General features: G+C 33.1%; 1 protein-coding gene across 6 annotated transcripts; it reads right to left on the reverse strand.

Annotated features, from left to right (window-relative positions):
• Positions 1–1737: 1737 nt before the first annotated feature.
• Positions 1738–22090, reverse strand: LOC141847299 (COP9 signalosome complex subunit 7-like). Of its 6 annotated transcripts, XM_074735309.1 has the most exons (10): positions 21896–22090; positions 21738–21813; positions 12338–12426; positions 10770–10859; positions 10395–10439; positions 10225–10295; positions 6930–7062; positions 6556–6647; positions 2017–2070; positions 1738–1933 (listed from the first exon to the last, which is right to left on the reverse strand). In XM_074735309.1, the coding sequence occupies exons 1-9, from the start codon at positions 22058–22060 to the stop codon at positions 2049–2051; spliced, it is 783 nt and encodes a 260-aa protein (XP_074591410.1). In that variant the 5' UTR covers positions 22061–22090; the 3' UTR covers positions 1738–1933; positions 2017–2048. The 6 variants fall into 6 exon arrangements, with proteins under 6 accessions (XP_074591410.1, XP_074591412.1, XP_074591411.1 ...); XM_074735311.1 differs by having other exon boundaries at positions 1738–2070; positions 12338–12405; XM_074735310.1 differs by having other exon boundaries at positions 1738–2070; positions 6556–6644.
• Between the last annotated feature and the right edge of the window lie 1487 nt (positions 22091–23577).

The following is a 23577-nucleotide window of genomic DNA, read 5'->3' on the forward strand; positions in this document are numbered from 1 at the left end:
TGAGAATTATACAAAAAAAAAAAGCTTCATTTCTACCTAAGTTCTTCATATAATTCAGAAAAATATTAAGATTAAATATTAAAATAATGGGAAAAGTATGTATCAACTTATGATTGCCCGTGATGTACTAATAATTCTTGCATTTAAAATAGTGTTCTAGTCATGTTTTAGTGTTTATGATAAGATCTTAGACTAGAAAAGAAATCGCTTGAAGGATGATGCATTGAAAATCTGCATGCATATGACTAAAGTAATATATAGATGTAGAGGAACAAAATAAAATGAGTTCTCAATATGAACTCTAGATAAAACTAAATCAAGCATGATCTTTTTGAATATAAACTCTCCTCATGTATGGTAAGTAAAGATAATAAAATTATATTACTCAGGATCTTTTTGCATAAATATACATAGGGAACTTACGTGGAAGGATAAAAGGTGAATTCAAATCATAAACATAAATATATTTTTTTTTCTCTAAAGTTAGCCGGAGACATAATATTTTTATACATAAAAAGTAATATTAAATTATTTATATTATATTAAAATAAGAAAATAATATTATAAAAATATAATGATGTAAATATTTAAATTCTAAATTTCTTTTTAATTTTCCCTTTTTCCTATTTTAAATATTTTTCTAATTTTTTATTATTTAAATTTTTATATAATTTTTAATTTTTCTCAACAAACTAGTAGTAAAATTTTGATCAACCGAACTAATTCAAATTTTTTATTTAATTTATTTGAAAGTTTAATTTTTTAAATATATATATATATATTAATTATTTTGATTAAATCAATTCCATTTCAATTTTAAATTTTAAAAATCCATTAAATTAATTTTTTAAGATTTTTAAAATTTTATATTCATTAACTTTTTTATTAAAAACTCTTAATACTTTTTAATTAATTAATGTGCTTACCGACTAAATTAAATAGTTTTGTATTGATTCGATGTGCTCAATTTTAATAATAAAATCTATCGATTCAATTGGTAAAAAAATAATTACTTAATTTAATTTTTACAAAATTAAATCCATGCCATATCTAACTCGACATGCCAATATCTTACCCAAACCCATCGACCCATTTTTGACATCTTTAAATCCACATTCTAACAGCATATGCAACACTGCACTTCCCCATGCTACTATCTCTATTTAAATTAATTAGTGCCCAAAATCAGAAAGTGCTCTCAGATATTTGTCCAATTTCACTAGGAGTCATAAACTCATACTATCTTTAAAAGTTCAAATCGCAACATAATATATATATATAACATAAGAATATCCTGAATTTGCTCTCGAGCATACAAATTGGTCTGCAATCACACATTAAATATCCTATTATTATGTAAGTTCAATTTAAGGACGTGGTTGATTATTTCTTGTTCAATTGGAGAAGTAAAACTAAACAGACAATTACGAACTTTTTCTTAAACATAAATTAACTACTGCTCCAGATGAGTGGGCAACAAATACTATCATTTCAGCAACAAAAATGAAATCCACCTCCCAATAGCTCCACACAATCACACAATCGATTCTATGATGATCTATGAAAAGGTAAATCAGAAACTACAGTTAATCACTATGGAAGAAGTTATTACCTCAGCTTCATCGAGATTCGATCCTTGTCCACTTCAACAAATCTGCGCCGTAATAACCAACTCAACCATACCTCAAGGATAATACTAGCATATACAAACCTCGCAGTCAAAACCACAATGTAATGAATTAGAGGCGCACGTGAGTTATCTGGATCAAATCAAAGCCGGTTATTGCAAAGCATGGCATCTAAATACAACTCTATAAAACAGAAACAGCATCCATTGAAACAATTCCAAAATATGCTTGCAAGTTGAAGTTTGCATTTGGACAGGGTGGTGTAACAAGCAGCAAATACACCAGCGACGGATACCCACACTAATCTGGGATAGAAGACGAGGAGACTGGCTGAAGAATGTCATCGACTTCAAAATAATGCCAACTAAATCAAGAGTCGAAGAACTACTTTAAATTAGGCCAAGCGATCGATCTCTAGCTTCAAGGCATTGGGGGCCGCCTCCTGCAGTGGCAATTCCAAAGGTCACCTATTAGGAAAGCCAGGCTAAAATTGGATATAAAATTAGAGATGGCGAATAATCATATGAATATGTGTTTTCAGGATCAAAAAATTGGAGAATGGATAGCAGATCATGTGTGCGCTGATTAAAAAAAAAACTGAATAGCAAAGCATTTGAGGAGCAGAAACGTCAAAATGTATAAATGACAATGTCATGAACTGCTCAAGGCAGATAGTATAAATGGATAATTAAGAGCTGGTACCTTTGCTGCTATAGGTGCCCATAGATTGACAAAAATGAGCAAACAAAGTAATTCATTCAACCTCGTATAATAGATGCGTGCAAAGGCACTACAAATTTCATGCAACATGTTTGAAGAGTTTTAAATAAATGCTGCAAGGATCGGCAAACTCTAAGGGTGTTGTCTACTAGACTAGAGAATGAGATGACAGTAAGGAAGGGTGCTGGCAAAGGAAAGGAGAAGAGAACTTTCCTGCTTTTAACCAAGTCAGGAGTTTTAAATCTTAATTGAAAATTATTGAAAATTCTAAAAAAAGTTAAGAGAATTTTTAAAAGGGAATATTAAAAAAAAGTTTTATTGAGATAAATTAAGTCATTATTTTACAAAAAAAGGAACTCTTAATTGTTAGTCTATATAAAAAAATTTAGGATCCCATAAGTATTAAATTTTTTAATTAACAAAGAAATACCTTTTTAATTTTTTGTGTGAGATAATTATCCTTATTTGCTTCGTCAATTTTGTCGATTAGTGTTACATCAATTAGAATATCAGAGCCAAAGCAATTCGCTCTCAATACCAATAGAAGAGGTGGAGACTTACATTTTTTACCCCTATGTTCTCCATCATCCTCAAGCTTCTATGTCACCCTCATCCATGATACTTCCCACAGCTACTCTTCTTTGATCCGGTGCTAAATGGACTTCTACAACTTCTCTCTCTCTCTATACACCATTGGCCGCCTTACCATCTAATCATCTAATGTATTGACAACAACTAGCAAGAATCACACCGACCCTCTAAGGATGCCACTCCAACTCGCCATCGAAAGGTCACCTGATCAATGTGCCAAGCCATTTCCAGCCATGTGAGAAAGATTGTATGCGATATTAATTCCAATTATATGTTTTTCATCCATTAAACAAAAAAGAGAGAAATCTATAAAAAAAAAAATAGAGATAAAAAAAGATGGAGAAAGAAAGTTGTCAACAAACAAATAAAAAAGAAAAGGAAAAAATATATATTGTTGTGCTCCATTTACTAGTATTACACCTCCCATATACACTACTTACTTGCCTAGTCTTAATTAGCGACCTAAGCACCCTCTAACCAATGCATCTTCAAAAAATGTAAGTCCCTTTCAAATCTAAAAAAGGCAGATTGTAAAATTGCAAGATAAAAGATTTTCATGCATGGGTCAAGCTCAAACCTCATGGCAACTTCAACCATGGTTTGAAATCTCACACCCCGTCAAGCGACACAATCAAAAGTATCGTTTTAATAAATTGCTAAAACTTAATACTACTTAGCACAACTAAACTATCTTGTATGGTTATGTCAATGAGTATCATGTGATGTCAAGTAACGTTTGACAACTCTTAACATGTTACGACACAAGTAAAGATGAATCGAAATAATATTGTTATTTTTTGTAACTTATGTCAGTATAATATAATGTCAAAATTGTATCATTCAAAATGAAACACAAAGTGTTAACTTAGCTATATAGTTGTATAGTTGTGTTCTCTCTTTCCATCTTCTTCCTTCAATTCACCACTGGTACCATACTTTAGAACATTGGTACAGCACTAAAATAGTCTCGCTCTAATGAAAGACCAAAACTCTTGCACATCTTGAGATTTTGAACCTTCAACATTCATAAAAACTTGCATCATTTTGGCATAAACATATTTCCTCTTTCCAAAAATTGATTTTTATTTATTTAGGTGGTAATTTTAAATTCCTTATATTTAATTAGTTTTCTCGTAATTCCTATATATCATCACATATTATTAAAAACAAATAAAAAACCCATGTCAATAGTTTCTTATCGAGTTTAATAGCTATCATTTAAAAGAAAAAAGGAAAAAATATTATTAGAAACCTATTTTACTTGTATATAACATCTATTATATCTTTATGCATTATATTTATCACATTGTTTTATTTTATAATTATGATTGCTTATCTATTTAGAACGATGTGTTTAGGAGTGAGAGACATCAACTAAACTACAATCATGCATAAATGATTAGCTTAAACTCATGAAAACTACAACATCGTATCTAGATGATTCTAGTAATTATTCATGAACTTTTAAATTTAGAAAGAAGAACATGTATACACATAAAGTTACATTACCCCATGTCTAGAGAAAAATCAAATTATTTTAAAGATAATAATTATTGTAAAACTATGCGTGTTAGGAAGTGTTTGGATAGAGAGAATAAAAGTATTTCTTTATTGGTTAAGACAACAATAAAACTTAGATTATTCGACATAACATGATTTATAGTGAATTGATCAAGTACAATTTATCAAATAGTGGACCCACTAAAATTATTGGTATTGTGTCTAAGCCATTAGAGACTAAAACAAACAACAAATAATAACACATTGGAATGAAATAAAAAAAACAATTGATGAAAGATATGTCCACAAAACTTTAAGATGTGATAATCAAATAAATATGTAAGCACAAAAAAATTCCCCTTTTAAGTGCACGAAACTCAAAAACATCATTTTAAGACCTTAGTTCACTTATAGTTGAAATGTAAGGATTAAATACATCTCCTGGTAACTAGCAAAGCAAGTCCTCATAATGGCACCTTAGATGAATTCCTTGAAAATGCAACCTTAGATGAAGCCTTTGATAACATTATAAAAGAATCTCTAATGGCAACTTAGAAAAGCCCATAAATGATATAGTTTTACAAGAAACTCCTATTGAATTGACCCCTTCAGGAAATAATCGAATTATCATGGCCTAAGCTCTTAGATCACAACTCAAAGAAGTCAAAAGGTAACTAATCAAAATAAACATCATAAACTAGTAGAGCTATATATCATCTTAAAAATTAGCAAATAACTTGACACAATCCCTCATGTAGTTATTTATAATTTTAATGTTCACTGACTACCTAAGTTAAATTCTTTATTTGCTTCTACTTACCAATCTATGTTGCATATGAGTTATATTTCCAAACACTAGGAATAAAATTTTCCTGCCTAATAATTATTATAAAATGTCTAGTGATATGTTAAGTTTTTAATACTAACGAATTTAAATTTTCTCATAACATGCATTCATCATATCTACTTTGTTTAGCCATATTGCAAGAGCAATTTGTTACAGTATTTGCTAGAAAAAATTCAAGCGTTGATCTTCATTTCATCTTTGTACATCACCAGATTTCAATGAAAGTTTGGACAATATTATCTCCCTAGAACAAACTCAAATGTGTTATTCATTGGAAAGGACGATCAGAAAGAAATAACACAAGACAAAGCACAACAAGAGAAATGAAATGCATTAATTTCTTGCCTATTAGAAGGGGCAATTAAAGAAAAAGAATAATGAGGAAACATTCTTAAATAAAATTAGTGAGGCCGATGCTCCCTATACTTGGAAGGGATGAATTAAGAAGAAGAGTCGACAACTCGCTTGGAGTCAAATTCTGCTTAGTAGGGGAGAATAATGCACTAAAGATTGTTAAAATACTATTTAAATTTATTGAAAATCTTCAAAAATGTCTTGTCATTAAAATTTGTGTAATTTTTTATATGTTTAAAAGTTATTTATTTTTTAGAAAATGTTGATTAGGATTTTTATTGGGATAAACTGAGTCACTATTTTAGGAAGAATGAACATTACTTTCAAGTTATAAAAAGAGGTTAGAATCTTGTATATTAGAACTTTTTCTAGTTAATAAATAAATCCCCTATCAATTCAATGTGGGATAGTTATCATTGTTCGCTTCATTAATTTTGTCCTCATGTTTGTGTCACATCTAATGGTTTGAAGTTAGTGTTGCGTCATTTGTTTTTGAAGGAAAAAATAAGAAAAAATAACAAATTTTACCTTTATTTTGTCATTTTCAAGATATATAAGTGATAAACTAGTCTTTGCATAACTTTTTTCCATTTTTCATGCCTTCACCATCCATTTTTGGACGGACAATAGTTGAAACAAGTTCCAGATTCCTCCCTTTCTTCCCCTTTTACGCAAGTAGACAAAGGAATCTAACTACTTTCTCCGTGCTTTTCCTTCTATTTTGGCTTCCTTCTCCCCAAGAAGACACAATCTTAGAGTGACCCTATCAGATAGAATCATAGCGCATGGAAATAAAAGTTGTTGAATCACAGACAAGACCACATCTAGGCATAAATGTTGCTCGTATTAACATGCATAGATGTAAATATCATGTCAAAAGAGAAAAGCTCTACCATCACAACAAAAAAAAGTTACCTCTTTGGTCGAACACGATCCTCTTCATAATCCATCATTCCTCCAGATTCAGAAAAGATCTCTTCGTGTCCTCGTAAGTCCAAGTCAACCTGCTTAAAGGGTTTGACTTCTGCCACCAAGTAAGATACATCGACCAACTTTCCATATTACTAGAATTAGTTTTTAAAAGTTTTGAATTGTGATTTAGTTGTATCATAGTGTATATGGTCATAAACACAATTTAATCATACAAAACATAACTGAGTTTAGATTGAAACAGGTGCTGATAGGCAACATAAGCAAGCTCTATTTACTTTACACATATAATATATTATGTATAACCATAAACATGGGGGCAAATATTTTTGAACTTGTTCATAAACCATCGAGCTCACCTTGAGAGATTTCTTCACCTCTTCTACCTTGTCTACAATTTCCTTCCTATGTATCTTGTTTGCCTCACTCATTGTATCAGCCCACTTGATTTTCTCTTGGATCATGTGGAGCAAACTATCTGAAGTGCCCAACCTGTAGAATATATCATCTAGAATTATGTAAACCTAGTGCAAAAAAAAAAAAATGGCCTAAGCAAGCTAAAGGCTCCTAGCTAAAAAAAAATCCTGAAAAAAGGACAACTATTGCTGCATGTTAACTGAAAAACTACTCTTGATTTTCCAAAAAAATCAAGCAAAAGTCCAGCAGAATGAAACTATGAATCTGAATGCTACATTCTGTTATTGGTAAACTTCAAAATTCAAATAATCTGTATGTCAAATAACAACCACAAAGGATGTCACACAGTTGAAGGAATTTGACAGCATGTATATGATCTGCACTTTCATAAGGCGATACAACTAATCTTACCTAAATTTGTAGTGTTCTAAACATATATAATTTTGCAAGCAACAAAAAAGTAGCCCAAAAGGCCATAACCATGGAAATTCGACTCGGAGTGCGTACATGATGAATTAAATGCATTCTCCAAATCAGAAAAGGTTGGAAAGTCCACCTTAGAAAATGTAACACTTCAAATTCACAAGAAACTAAGTTGGTGGAGAAGCAAAATATACAAATCAGTAATTATGAATATAAATTTTGGAATTTGAAGTCTAAATATAGAATGGAAAGAAATTATCATCAATGAAACCATAAGCGTGTGAACATCAAGGTAGGAACCAACATTACGTCATTAAGAACCAAGTTCCAGATGTAGACCAGATGCTAGATCATGGGAAAAACATGCTGGATTATCGGGGAAACAAGTCCAAAACATGGCTTGTATATTCCAGGAGGGGCAATACACAAAGGGGGCTGAATTGAATTATTACAATAGGCAGTTTATGTTTTAGAATCAGTTATATCCTTGTGGCAGTTATGTTAACATGTTTTAGAGTATGTGTGTGGTTATAAATTTGTGGGAAGTTAGAGGGGAGGGGATCTAAGAATTATTATCAGGAGGAGAAGAAGAGAGCATTGGCTTTGGCTGGTAGAGAGAGTTTCTTTACCAGATTGTTTGTGTTAACCCTAATATAATTATGTGCGTTTGTGTCTTTCTCTATTCTGAGTTTGGAACCCTAACAGCTACATTTATGTGAGTTCAAAAATTCCAAAGCAGAATCCTAAATCGACACAAAAACTGAAATTTTTATGTTTCTCTTTTAGGTAAAATAGGTCGGGTATGGACTTGTTTTCCTTCTTTTGGTGAAACATATTCAGCATAATTGATATCAAAACACAAACTGACCCATCTTCATATCCGTCATAATCATCAAGTTGCGTGCGCATCAACAACATGAACTTTTTATTACTCCATTTAACTCAAGGTTATATTGCTAGTCTGGTAGATTCTAATAAATTAGATCACTTGTTAGTTTTTACAACAATAACTAGTTTTTCTATAAAAAAAAAAATCTTCTTTTACATTCAACTTTAATTAATTCAGCTGATACAATATTTAAATCTTTGCCCTTAACACAAGTTCATATCATCTGGACTTATTTTTGCATTTTAAATTCTATTGAAAATAACCCAAATTTCACATTGATAATAGCACTTTTTATTTTATCTTTCTTAGAAATCTCAAATTCATCATAACATTTTCATCTCTATTACATTATTTTCCACATTTCTTAAGTCCCAACACTCTAGTTTAAGCATGAGGAAGCACACCACAATCATATATTTTTCTCTCATACATATCAATGGAGCAAACAGTGATCACACAACTGAAGTCACGTTCCAATCCAACCAACTTCTCTTTGTCCTATTTAATAATATCTTCATCAATATCTTTTTGTTAAATAATATATTCAAGATATCCACTATTCATTTATCTCATCTATTCCCTCAATTCATTTTTTCCTAATAAAATCAATTTCCTATAATTCAATTTTAGTAACATTACACTCATCTATTAACAGAATACTGTTGGCAAATAACATACATCAAAGCAGATCCTTGACCTTAACCTACAGTCAAACAAAAAACATGTCACGCTCCTAATAACAACTCTAGTACACTTACCAAATTATTGTACATATCTCTGATCACATAAACATTATTACTAACTAAATATTCCTTTTTTATCTTGAATCCACTGCAACAATTTTTATAAGGATATTATCACAATAAAATGGTCACTATTACAATCACCAAAAAAATAGTGTGACAAAGATTTGCATTTTTATTGATTTCTTAAATATCATAGTAGTAGCCAGAAGTGTTACCTTGACTTCCACAGTTGTAGTGGATGAATCAAACAGTTATTTTTGATGTAAAATTGGAATTTGATTTTCTTTTTAAGTTCAAATTTTTAAGCATTAATTTTTGTACAATCTACTTGGGAGAGTAGGTTTTTAAGGAAGTATTTAAATTGGAAATCCTTTAATTTTGGTGATGTTAAAAAGTTTTGTTATGTTTTGATTTAGAGTGTAAAAGAATTCTATGTAGGTCTAATTAGATTGGGTATTTCCTAATTTACATTTTATTATTTCCTAGTTTGTTAATATGGATCTATCAATTGAATTAAAATTCCTAGTTTTCTTTGTATGAGATAATTATCCCTTTCAATTCCATCTCATTTCTGTGACAGTCTTGGTTCGATTTTAGTGTTGCAACATATATATATGATAGCAAATGCAATTGGCAAAATGTTAAATTTATTAGTTATACAAAGGATAGAATAAGATCCTCCACAGAAAGTTATATTAATCAATGAGCAGAATTAATTCTAATGTCATGTTTTGGTTGAGGGAAAGGAAAGGTGGAACATTACTTACTTTCCCTAGATTCCCATAAGAGAAAGGGTAGAGAGAGAAATCTTTCTCCCACTTCCTCTCAAATCTCTATCACCCAAATCAGGTAGAAAGGGAAGAGAATGGCTTGTAATAGAGTTTCCTTGCTATCAGGGAGAAGTTTTAAATAGTTTCCTTACTATCAAGGAGAAGAATGGCACATGAACTGAATTCAACTGCTGTCAGTGAAGTGAAAAAGTTTACTTACTATAAAGGAGAAGTTTCTAATAAGAATGTGAACAGTCAGAGCAAATATGACTGTCACATAAAAATGCCCCAATATTTGCTAGTAAGACAAAGCAAATAGCACCTTTCCCATAACGAAAAGATTATTGCGATCATTCTCAAATAGAAAAACAGAAATTATCCATATTTATAAAATAATCAAGGAAATTACCAGGTACTCAACGTATGAATCATGTTGTCAAGTTGTTCAGGTCTAAGATCCCTTCCAATAGCAAATTGCACCTGTAGCACAAAATATAAAAGAAAAAGACAGCTGAGTCAGGAAATAGCATAGGTATTTGTTTCCATTAAACAAAAATCAGGAAAGGAAAAGTGTCCAACCTCAAAGCATCTTCTTAACTGATCAAGTTTTCCCCGTGCAATACCCTTCATGAATCACAAAATTGCATGAGCACATTAATTAACATTATCATGTTAGCATCTTCTAAAATCTTAATTAACCTAGGGGGATTAAGCGTTCCCTTCTAACATACATGGTAGATTCCATGAATGGCGAAGTTAAAAGCTGAAAGGCAGCTTTTAATGGTTGACAAACATAAATAAAAGCTTTAAGACAAAATGCATGAAGATTTAAATGATTGGCATAGACTAATAAAAGTTGAATGTTGGAGAGCATTGTCTCTTAGTGATTAATAAGAAAAAAGTATGAGATCCACATATATTTTTATTCAATCTACATTTTATGCAAAAACTTACCGCATACATGCATTCATTTATAAGGAAGTCTTCTAACTCCCTCACATTTGAGACATCTAGTTCTTCCATGAGTTGATCATAAGGCAATACCTAACAACCACCAGACTAGTTCAATCAGTTAATACTGCAAGTGGATAAATTAATTGAGGATAAGATGGTAATCAAGCAACTAAAAAATAGCATGCTCCAAAGACACGTCTCCAAGCTTAGAAAAGATCAGTAGCACCAAAAGAAGACATAGAAGAAGACCTCGAGAATTTGAAAATGTTTGCCTTGGAAACATCTAACACTTGTCACAGTGGTTTCAAGTGTCAATTGGTATCAGTCATGTATCCAACCTTGGACCAATAGTGCTGCTCAGAAAGGTTAAAGGTCACTGTGCAACACGTACCAATACAATTTTGGTGACACTGACTGAGAGAGGCCTATCTTGACTTATCTCATCTAGTGAAGAAAGAACCCAACCAAGAGAGGAAGATTCTCTTTGATCATAGGGATAGAAACACGATAAAGAGGGAAGGGAAAAAAGGGAAGCACCAGGAAATTTCTTGTAATTGTGCTTGTTTAATTTCCAATCATGTTACTTGAAGTCCAACTTCAGTGGTTAGCCAAATTCATTAATGGGCACAATGGAAAACTAGTTTTAGTACTGGATTTCCTAGGAGCATTATTTATTCTTGCTCTTGGAAGATTATGTGGTTGATCTCACTAGGATGCTACAAAAACCAATGGTCACATCCAATACATGATACTCATCTTATTATTAGTACTTTATAATAATTAATCAAGAATGTTACAATATTTTTGTAACTTGTTGCTTCAAAATTTTAATTGAATTGACTTTTTTATTGCTAGAAGCTTATATTTATAAATAAACAAGCTAAGTGAAAAAGAATGATGGAATAAAAGGATCACAACAAGCTTTGAAGCATGAAAAGAAGCACTGAGTATCAGTATGGTACTAAATCTATGTCATTCGGATTAGAATACTTCAAATCTTGCTTGTCACTGCCTAGACTATTAATGACATGGTATAACTCAACAATCCACATTATTGTTCATTTTGCATATCCAATTGAACCAAAAAAAATGCTAGAATTATATACTTGCCGACTTTAAAAAGCATTTTGCAAGCAACATGTTGCATGTGATAAAATCACCACAAAACACAGTACAAATTAAAGATGCATGTTCAAATGATAAAATTGTCAAGTATTATTCAAAACAAAGTGATATTCATAAACCTGAAGTACATATACACAATCCATGATAGTTTGTCTACAAATAAGATAGAAAACTGCAGAATTTGTTATAAATCAAGAGTTCTTGCACAGATTTATTAAAAAAGAGCATTTGTGATAGATTTGGTTTCAAAAATTTGTGCTAGAGTTATCAATTACTCCTTAGTCAAAAAGATAAAAAAAAAAAGATTGAAAATAGTAGAAACCAGAAGTGACGCCAGCAAAAAACTTGTAAAATTCACTGAAAGTGCAGTTATGATCATTTTATTACATGGGAGTAATTGCCCCAGTAAGAATATAGCAAGACAAAGGCTGGACCATATCCACCTTTTCTGTCTCAATCAATGTCAACACAGTGAGTTGCTTCAACTTACGGACTTGATCAGGTAATAGAGCTGGAAAGCAACCAACATTACCTGTAAGATCGTCAATTAACAAATTACCAGAAATTTTAATGTTACATATCAGTCATTAGATAAACAGGAAGCATGATTGTTGTTTAACCATTTTCACATGTAGAAGAGTTTCCATTAGACAGCATATATTATCAATTTTTTTCTAGTTAATCAACTTTATTTTTTTTCATTCCAAATGATTAAATGATAGATGTATCATGGTGATAGATGTATCATGGTATTACAACCAATCTATAGGACTTATTCTTACTGATGGTACAGTTGATATCAGGCAATAGTTCAAATAGCATATACCGGCATCTAACAAAATTAAACTAGAGAAACACCACTCAATAAACTTCCATTGTTTTTCATTCCAAATGATTATGTGATTCATGTATAATGGCATTACAACCAATCTTAAGGCCTATTCTTACTGATGGTTCGGTTGATGTGAGGCAGTAGTTTAAACCTCTGAATAGAACCATATCCTCATCTAAAGTTATTGAATAGAAGTTAGATGGAAAAATAAGCTCAATAAACTATCAAAATTCGACAAAGTTACTGTAAAGAATGCAAATTTTTGTGGGGACAATGAAAGGGATGTGCTTTTCCAAGAAAAAGAAGGGCTTCATTAAAGAGAAGTACAAAAAGAATTATGCTATAAGAAAAAGGAAGTTCTCTTCTAATGATGCTTTTAAAGAGAAAATTTTGTTCCAATAAAAGTAATGGCAACTAAAAGATCAAGATTAAGTGCTATCATTGTAGCAAACTTGATCATATAAGGAGGGGTTGTATAGTCAAATTCAATGAAGCAAATGTTCCAAACTGAAGGTGATTCCAAATAACTAAATAAATGTTTAGTGAAAGACACAACAATGGTTGAGCCTTATCTTCTATCAATTTTAAAGATGACTAGATTGTTGATTCAGTACGTTGCCATCATCTCTAAATTCACAAGTTCTTATCATTATAAAGGTAATGATGCAATAATCATGGTAAATAACATAAGAAAATGTGTCGGCAACCAATCTAGTGATTGTGACACCATCACTATACCATATTCAGATCCCAAGAACAAAATTATTTTCCATGGCTAATACAATGGAGTTGGCAGTTAATACAATGGAGTTGGCCATTGTGTTCTTTTTAGTTCAAAAGATGTGAAACTTCAAAGGAATGTCAAGGAGGTGAAGAACATTGTTCACATCATTAATATGTCAAGGATTTGCATGTTATTCTGCATCTAATTCTTTATGTTGAGGAAAGCAAATATGATGATGCAACTTTTTGGCATGGAAGGTCAATATAGACATGCTAAAGAAAATGCTAGTCAGGGTCTTGCTTGTGAGATTCCAATTCTTCTTTTAGTTATGATGGCATATGTGAAGGTTGTCAATACGAAAAAGCACATCGAAGGTCATTGGATCATTCTCTTTCAAGATGAAAGGCTTAATTGGACCTTATCAATAGTTATTTAATGGGGCCTATGCAAACATCTTCTATTCCAGCTCTCAGCATATGATTTTATTTGTAGAGAATTTCACAAGATACACTAAGAACATTTTGTGCAGAAGTAAGATATTTTCTCTAATGTATGTGAGGATTGTCAATATGAAAAAGCACATCGAAGGTCATTGGATCATTCTCTTTCAAGATGAAAGGCTGAATTGGACCTTATCAATAGTTATTTAAGGATATGCTTTTATTTGTATAGAATTTCACTAGAACATTTTGTGCAGAAGTAAGATATTTTCTCTAATGTTAATAGTTCAAGATAACGATTGAAGATGTACTACAAAAAGAAGATAAAAAAGTTGAACATCAATAATGGTGGCAAGTTCACTTTCAAGTTCTTATCATTTTGTAAGGAATGTAGCATCAGAAGAATTAACCTATGCATCACAACAAAGTGGTGTGACAGAGAGACTAATCATCATATGGAGACTTGAACGTGCAAAGAATTTATTAAATGAGCTATGGACAAAAGGTATGGCATATACTAACTTATGTTATTAATAGAGATCCTCTTAGTCCAATAAATATGATCTCCTTCAAGCTTATTTTTGAAAGAAAAGTTGTGATCATTCCAAGGTGTCAGCCTAAGTTAAATTAAAAGGCCATGAAGTGTGTCTTCATTGGTTATTGTGAAAGAAAGAAAGTATAGAAGTGCAAGGATCTGAAACACAAAATTTGTTTCTAGAGATATTAACGTCGGGCACATAATAGCGAGTATTCTGTGAGCTTGTTTCCTCAGAGGAATTGTAGAGAAAGACGTAGAGAATTTGATAAACGAAGAGGAGTCACCTCTGGTTTAAACGAAAAGAGTTTTATTCAGAGGAATTGCAGAGAAAGACGTAGAGAATTCGATAAACGAAGAGGAGTTACCTCTAGGTTTAAACGAAAAGAGTTTTATTCAGAGGAATTGCAAAGAAAGACGTAGAGAATTCAAAAAACGAAGAGGAGTCACCTTGAGGTTTAAACGAAAAGAGTTTTATTCACAAAACCTAAAAAGAATGTCTAACATCAACAACTGACGTCGGGCACAAAATAGTGATTATTCTATAGGCTCGTTTCCTCAGAGGAATTGCAAAGAAAGACGTAGAGAATTGATAAACAAAGAGGAGTCGCCTCTAGGTTTAAACGAAAAGAGTTTTATTCACAAAACCAAAAGAGAATGTCTAACATCAACCCAAACAAATGTTTAAATAGCCTATGCAAAAAAAACGAAACTAACCCTGAAATAACCAAAATAAGTTGTTTGGTCTGCCGGACCAGCAACTACATCACATGATTGTGTCAGTGAGACACGACCTAGCCATGCTAGGTAGCACAATTGTGCCAGGTAGCACAGTCGTGCCAGGGAACACAGGTTAGCCATCTTCCCTGTTGAAAAATTCAACTATTTCTCGTCAAGGCACAGAATGAAGCATGCTTGTATCAAGGGGTAGGGGGTTGGTCGTGTTCTTCCCTGGCAGCCTCGATTGCTCCTCGTCAAAGTACAAAATGAAGCACACCCGTGTCAAGGGACACGAGCGTGTCGTGTTCTCTGCTGGCAGCTTCGGTTGCTCCTTGTCAAAGCGCAGAATGGAGCATGGCAGCCTCAGTTGATCCTTGTCAAGGCATAGGAGGGAGCATGGTCATGTCAAATAACACGGGTTGGTTGTGTTTGTGCTCTTGGATCCTCCTGCGTCAGATATCTTCTAATTTCCCTCCCTTATGTTTTATTTTCAAGGAGGATAGCATAACCAATGAAAGTGATAATAGCAACGACTCTCCAACATTGATGGTGGAATTGCCTTTGTCAAGCAGTGTTCCTATAGAATTGGAATCATACCCTTCATTGAGTACTTCTTCATCAACTGAGATGATGCAAAATGATAGGGAGCAATCATGAACTTCAACTAATGTGTCTACTAATGAAAATGATAACAGTGCCTTGAGAATATCTAAAAGGCAAAGGACTAAACTAGCTTACTATCGAGACGGTGATGTGGTAAGTGTTCATTCTTATTTCTTTTATGGTCCTTTAAATGATCATAAGTTTGCTTGATTTGAAGCAAAGTGTAAAGAATGGAAGGAGAGAAAATGAGACTTGGGATCCTCTACCAAAAACCAAAGGTCTAAAAAGCGAAGGAAGATGAAGTATAGACCGCTACAAAGCAAAACTTGTTGCAAGAGGATTCTCATAAAATATGGTAAAGATTCCTAGGAGTCTTGTATTCCTTGTTTAATCACATTGCTAAAATGACATCAATTTTACATATGGTGATTGTTTTTGGGGCAAATATTGATTGGAAATTTTGGTCATTTAATTTAACAAATGTCTTCTTATATGGTGGGATAGACAAGGATGATAAAGTCTAATCCCAATTATGTTAGCATCCTGAAAAACATCCTCTATGAGTTAAAGAGAGCACCTCAAGCATGGTATCATAAGATTGCTCAATATTTAACATTTGTATGGTTATGTTTCTTCTCATTCAGATCAAAATTTATCAGGGAAGAGACAAGACGATCTAATCATTACCAGTGATGATGAGAAGGATGTTTAAGCTTTGTGCTTGTTATCTCTGTAAATAACCCATTGAACTCTATACCCAACCAACTAGGGAACTAATTCCCCAACCTTATCCACTCGCACTCACAATCACAATCTCGTCTTCTTCCTCTCAGATGAGAACATAAGTCCTCATCCCCTCGAGGAGAGATTAGTAAGCACACGATCATATTTCCACTCCAACTTCTTCCTCTACCTGCCTTCTTCACAAGCTTATCCCCAAAAGCTATTATTTTTTCCAGATTTGCATCATGATCTTCTCTCCCATTCTAGCATGCAGGCTGACCCCATGACCTCACTACGCACACCTTGCAGGAGGAACAAGCGACCACCTCATCCATCATCTATCCTTGAGGAAACTACCTCACACAATCCATCATGCACTGAAGATATGATCAGTAGCCTCATATGATCATGCCCTTGTTTTTTTACCCCACGTGCGATCAAGCATCCTCATTTTTTCCCTTGGATCATGTCATGCCCTTCTCCTCTGCAATTAGAGGCTTCTTATTTACTCTCTCAAGTTTCCTTAATTCATACGGTGGCAGAAAACCAATAGGGCCTACAGCAACTGTGATTGAGCAGCAAGTTTTGTCCTCTGGCTTTGAATTGCCTTCCGATACCTTGAAGCAGTAGGTGAGATCTTAGAATCGCTCCTCTATATGCTCTCAATAATTAACCATTATCTTAAATGTTCTTTCTGTTTTTGAGCAATAAATCATAGTAAGGCTTCAGGTTTAGTCAAAATCCTGAATGGAGCAAGCAGTGAGACCTCCTTAGGCAGTAAGTTGTGGTGGTTGCCATGGAAAGGTTGTTTTCCCTTCTAGGAGCTTTGGTGTCTCGAATCTCTATCTTTTGCAAAGGACAACAACTTTATTGAGGAATTCTTGGGAATTTTCCTTCATGAATTCTATCTTGGTGAACTTCACTTGACCTAGGATCCTTCCTTCATTGTTTGGAGTCTTCCTCCATCAAATGGTTTTAAGGAAGAAAGGTTAATGGATGGGTTAACTTGTGGCCAATGGGATGATTTGCCTTAGAATTGGTTAATTGTTTTAATTTTTAACGGTTAAAAATCATCATTATATGAAGCATTATAAAGAAAGGTTTTAAGGAAGAAAATATATAGGGATGGTTTGTAAGAAAAAGAAATCAAAGAGTCACACTAACTTGTCCTCTTTTACTATTTCAAACTTGTTCGGTTGTTGTCCTAAATGGACAGCAAGATTTTCAGACTATTTTTGTTCCTTGGGTTCCTGGTGAGGCGTAATAGGGTCCTCTATCTAATGGAAATGATTCCTATGTTATTGTTGGAGATCGTCGGTGTTGATCCAACAGCTTGGGCCCGATCAGTCAGCTCAACGATAAGTTGACAGTTCAAACTAATGGAGCTGAGCTCAATATGGCAACATCGATCCTATCCCCTTTATATTTTCAATATACCCTTTTGGTTATCAAGACACTATTTCAGGTTATAGACATACCCTTTTTGGCATCGTCATCGTTGACTTAATCTTGTCGGTCATCGAGTTATCCCTTCGCGTATCAACACACCTCCTTCAGCTAAGCTTATCCCAATGGATAAATGTTTTAAAGTCGAGGCAAAGGAAAGGTCTTCTTTCCTTAAGACAATATTGCTCCGCCCAGACACTTTACGGTTTATTGGCAATCGCCTCCTAAAATACAACAACCTACGATTCGAAATAGAAGCACTCGAAATTTCGAGTCCGAGCAAACTTTTAAAGCCTTAGAACTCTTTAGAGGGAGAGGGAGAGGGAGAGGAAGAGGGAGAGAGAATTTACAACTTGAGAATTGAAGGATTTGAGGAGTGGGGTTCCTTTTATAGGTATGAAGGATTTCTCCCAAGAAGTGAAGAGTCACTTTTAAGAGGTGAAAAGACATGAATGTGTTTATTTAATTACAACATTATTAACTTAATTAATTTAATTAAGTTAACTATTTATTTCTTTTTTGTCATGCATGTATGCACAATTAATTAATTAACCAGCATATAATTAATTAATATAATAATCAATTAATTAATATATTGATTAATTAATCAATTAATTAATATATTGATTAATTAATTCGTAATAATTATTTGATTAATTTCTCCCAATTCACGATTGCATCTCAGAAATTAATTCTGATTTCTTACCCCAATGGCCCCACGAGGATTAACATTCATGCATACTCAAGTTAGCATTCATGTATTTGCATTCACGAACCCAACTCATCTGTGAGATAATACTTTCGTTGATTATTCCGAATCAACTCTTTATTATTCAAATAATCTTAGAGATTAATTTCCCATTCACTTGAGACCTTGGTTTACAATAGTCTACTCGCGAAATAGTCGTTCATGTCCATATTCGATTTATTAGTTACGAAAACTAATTTTCCAACATATGAAGCTAATCACTTGGTTTTAAGGGCTATTGACCACTATACCAAAAGTGATTAACATATCAAGGGTGATCTTTTGTGTTTAGCAATTCCAATGGTACACATTGTGGCCCCATAATATACTAGTATAGTATTTCACTTAAAACATTATGTGTTGTTATTATGATGTTGACTTCTATAGGGTAGTGGATAAGAGGATTTTGGGTTGTTAAAGGGGCATGGTAGGATACCCAAATTCAATAGAGGAAGAATGTTTAACCTTGATTATCTTAACTGCTTTTGTTGTTTCTATACTTTGATTCTTATGCTATTCATTTTTATATGCTTTATGACATCATGGTTAATCATGTGTCACATATTTAGTTTATTTAGAATCATTATATAATCACATTATTGCTATTGGTTCTTGAAATAACATATATACACATCACGCATGCTAACTTGATTTAAGCACATTAGCATTTTATTTTATTATCGACCTTTCACTAGCTCATAGATTATCTCAAGAGTATTTGCTTATTGCCCACCATTTCACAATTGATTAGACATTGATGAGTGTGCAGGCTGTTATGCATAAGCAGCAACACAGTGTGCACATATGGAGTACCTCTCCTTTAGAGAATAAGGGAAAACATAAAGGTTCCACACTCAATTTTGTTTGTCTTTTCAACATTCAATTTCACCATTGAAAATATAAAATTTGCTAAATTAATAAAACAATATGATATTAGCATGAAACATCATGTCGCTGCCTAATTTGCCAACTATGCAACTAATTCGACATCTTTTGCTAGTGTTTACCTTATTGATATAATACATGATATTCTATACATTCCTACGCTATAGCATCCCTACTTGGTATTTCCCTAGCTGACATCTCTTGTTATCTTGCCTCTATATTCACATTTGGGGGTGTCAAACCATATGATAGATTGCTCTAAGACATGCTTTGTTGCTAAACTTTTCTAGACTTATTCATTGCTCATCAAGGATTTATCATTTGTTCTATTTTTGCTTTAGTTATTTAAGTGTTTCTTTTAGTAGTTAATCGATGCTTTATTTTTATTTTAAGTTCCTCAATATATACTTATAAATATTTTAGAATGAATAAAGTTCTTTGTCTTTGAATTACTTAATTGTGTTTATACACTTGCTTTCATACATTCAATGCTAGTCATTAGCTTCGGGTCGCATTATGTAGATGCATTCTATAATGTATGAGCACATGGATTGACATCCAACACAGAGAATGTTGATAGAATTGTCAAATCCCACTAATTGGAATTAGGAGCCATTGGGATAGATAGTGCTAGTTTTTTATTCGATTTGAGATGAAACACATGGGAGCCCTAAATCCCTTTCTTGGTAAAGAATACAAAGATCAAATGGCATTTTTGTGGGCAAACAAGTCTCTGTCTTAAAATTTATTACTTCTTTATGATTTATCAAGCCAATAAATATTCTACTCCACTGGATGCAAACACAAGTTGAGGTGTCATGATGGTAAAGTCCTCCAATGGAAGTCTTATGTATTTGGGTTGAACTTAAGTTGGTTCATGGAATCTTCAAGCCGCATCTTAGTGCTACAAAGAGGATAGTGAAATATGTAAATTAATTCTGATTTTTGGCTTATTGTTTAAGAAGGGTGATGAGCTAGTTTTACACAGGTATACCAATGCCAATTAGGTGGTGGTTTGGATGATCAGAGGTCTACTTCAGATTATATCTTAATATTTTATCCAGCATGTGTTTTTCGTGTAACAAGAACCAAGATCCCAACCACCATTCTAGCACCAAGGCAGAGTACAAGGATTTTTCATTTGTGACTCAATAATGTGTTTGCCTAAAGCAATTGGATGAGAGGTTTACTCCAAGTTCACAAGATAATCATTGTTCATTGTGATAAACAAAGTGCATTAATGTTAGCAACCAATCCAGTATATCATGCAATAACAAAATGAGATTGAGAAAAAGCATCATTTCATTGGTGAAAAGGCGCTAGATGGTGTTATTTAAGCAGTGGAAGTGAGAAGCAAAGTTATGTGGTGAATATTTTCACAAAGTCTCTCTCCAAAGGAACTTTTGGAGAATTTCAAGCCAAACTTCAACTTGTATCCAGAAATTCACTTTAAGGGGGAATATTAAATTATTTAAAAAAAGTATTTGATAGACATTTAATTTTTGTAATTATCTTTCAGACATCAATTAAGTCTCCATGATAGATTCAGACAATGTGTCTTGGCAAAGAGTCATCTACTGAAAGATACATGTCTATTCTAGGAGTCATATCTTAGAACCAAGAGTCACTTATATCTATAAATAGGATAGGTTGCTATCCAAGCTTTACAATTGTACAAGTTCTATTGTAGTTAAGCCTTTGTAAATTTTCCACAGAAGGTGAGTGAAAATTTATCCTTTTTGCTTGTTCTTATGATAGTTCTCCTTCAACAAAGATTTGTCCAGAAAGTTATTTATAAGGACCACTTATAATAAATATAAATAAATAAAAACTAACTATTGGAGCTTGGTCTATGGTTGACTGACTCCCAATTATATGAAATTACAGTTTTCATAAATATGATTATCTGCTGATGATAATTGATAAGTACATAACAGAAGCTATATTCCATATCGTTAAGACCTAGAAATCAGCAATACAAAACAAAAAATCACTTAAATAAGAGGTTGGTGCAAAATGGTTAACACAAGAGTTCAAAACTTTTAGATGCCTAAAATCCAAGTTTGAAAGCATCGCCTTGGCATAACATTTTTCCATGTCAGTCAATCCATTAGGAAAAAAACGGCGGAAAAAAATGGAAAATGCAATAAGAAGATACAGAAGAAGAACGTTCAAGCTGACTCTTACGCTTGTAATCACTCCATGTACCATAGGCAAACAAGCGAAGCACATCAAGAGACGATGAATATTGCGTTCCTTTCAGCTGCACGACAGATATAAAGTCTCAAAGTAGGGAAGACGAAAAAAAATAGAGAATTACTTCAAAAAAGGGTAACAAATGATACTTTGTCGAGGTTGGGGACGGAGAGAATTTCAGAGAAGGCGAAGAGAGAGGGGTGAGCGGTGGCCTCGAGGACGAGGGCAGCGAGGTTGGAAGCGGACGCATCGACGCTGGCGGCTTGCTTCACGAAGTGATCGATGACCTCCGATTGCTTGCGCTCGATATCCATCGTCCCCTCTCGAGAGATCGATCGATCGGCTCGAGGTGTAGGGTTTGTTCAATTTGCCAGTTTCCCCGTTTTTATAGTGTGTTCGAACAAAGCCAGGATTTGGCAGGAAGCAATCGAACTCTTCTGTCGAACTCAATCGGATAGACAATGAGCTTGAGTGAAAACTAATGGTGATGATATTTTTTTATTTTCTTATTTTATTTTCTGAAAAAATAAATGTTGAAAAAAGAGAAAAATAGTATTAATTTTCTTTTACACCTCAATTTCGTTTGATTGTAAATAGGATGATAAATATTTATCTTTCCCCCCTATTAATTCTTAATGAGCCTTTTTTTTTTCCGGGGCAATGGTGCAACGGTAGGACATCCGGGTTGTGACTTAGAAGGATGTTGGACATCTGGATTGGCCGCCGTATGCGCTTTCCGATTTATTCTGGTGGTCGATGGAAAACTTTCGTGTGACCGGATCGACCACTCTCAGAGATTGAGTCCATGAGACTGACTGGGATTTATCATTTTTTAATGGGCCTTATTTTAGTTTTTGAAAAAAAATTTGAGCAAATATTTCCAAGTGTATACATTTTTCAAAAATATGACTTCATTATTCCCCAAATTAAATCGCACACTTAACCTTTTTAAAAATACTTAAATCATCATGCATCATATTTTTAAATTTATCAAATCATAAATTTTTTTTTTTCTAAATTACCCATCCATTTGTCTATGCTAATGTCATGTGTATGTCCGACCCACTCAAGCCATCAAACCACATTTGAAAACTCAAAACTTAATCGTGTTTTATAGAGTTTTGAAATTACCATTTCTCTCTTTTTGAAACAAAGTTGAAAGTTTTTTATAAATTAAATAGGATGCGAAAGAAAGGTGGAGGACATGGTTACACATGTGAGTTCCAAGAATACATGAGTCTATAGGTATGACAGGTGAAGTGATGTCGCGAATAACTCTCGTTAATTTATACACAAATATCAGAAGTGATCTTATAAACCTTATTGATTCCGTAGAATACCAAGAGATAGACAACAAAATTCAACATTTGGGAAGATTGTGTTTAAATAAACTCAAGACTCTAACATTACAATGACGACAATACCCTCAAAATCATAACTCGATAAAAATAATAAAAAAAACTAAATTGCTCTTTTATTCCCGCATCATAAGGCAACAAACTCATTGCTTATTAAGTAACTACTACATATTCAAAATACCATCTTAGAGCACACAGGTGCAATAAAGCACCCGCTATCATTGCTCAACACTTGGTATGCCTCGTCTCAATGAGGCACTATAAATGCATATACTTCTTTTGCTTGAGGGGACAATAGCCAGCTTGGACAATAGTGGTTTAAAAGTCGGGCATTATGCCCAAGCAAAGCTTTATGTTATGACTACTAGTTTATGGAGACTTACAAACTAAGGATAAACTTCCTTATGTGTTATGCAAGATCTGCTCCCCTATGTCAAGGGGAGGATAAGACCCATGAATACCTCTTCTTTAGT

The sequence above is a fragment of the Curcuma longa genome, chromosome 16 (assembly GCF_044706935.1).
Source record: "Curcuma longa cultivar G26 ecotype Majalengka, Jawa Barat chromosome 16, ITB_CL_G26_1.1, whole genome shotgun sequence".
NCBI lineage: Eukaryota > Viridiplantae > Streptophyta > Magnoliopsida > Zingiberales > Zingiberaceae > Curcuma > Curcuma longa.

Coding starts and splice junctions, on each gene's coding strand:
- LOC141847299 (XM_074735309.1), bottom strand. CDS start 22,060: ATGGATATCGAGCGCAAGCAATCGGAGGTCATCGATCACTTCGTGAAG. Junction 21,814..21,895: donor CCGTCCCCAACCTCGACAAA/GTATCATTTGTT, acceptor TCTGTCGTGCAG/CTGAAAGGAACGCAATATTC. Junction 10,860..12,337: donor CATTGATTGAGACAGAAAAG/GTGGATATGGTC, acceptor GGTGGTTGTTAG/GTATTGCCTTATGATCAACT.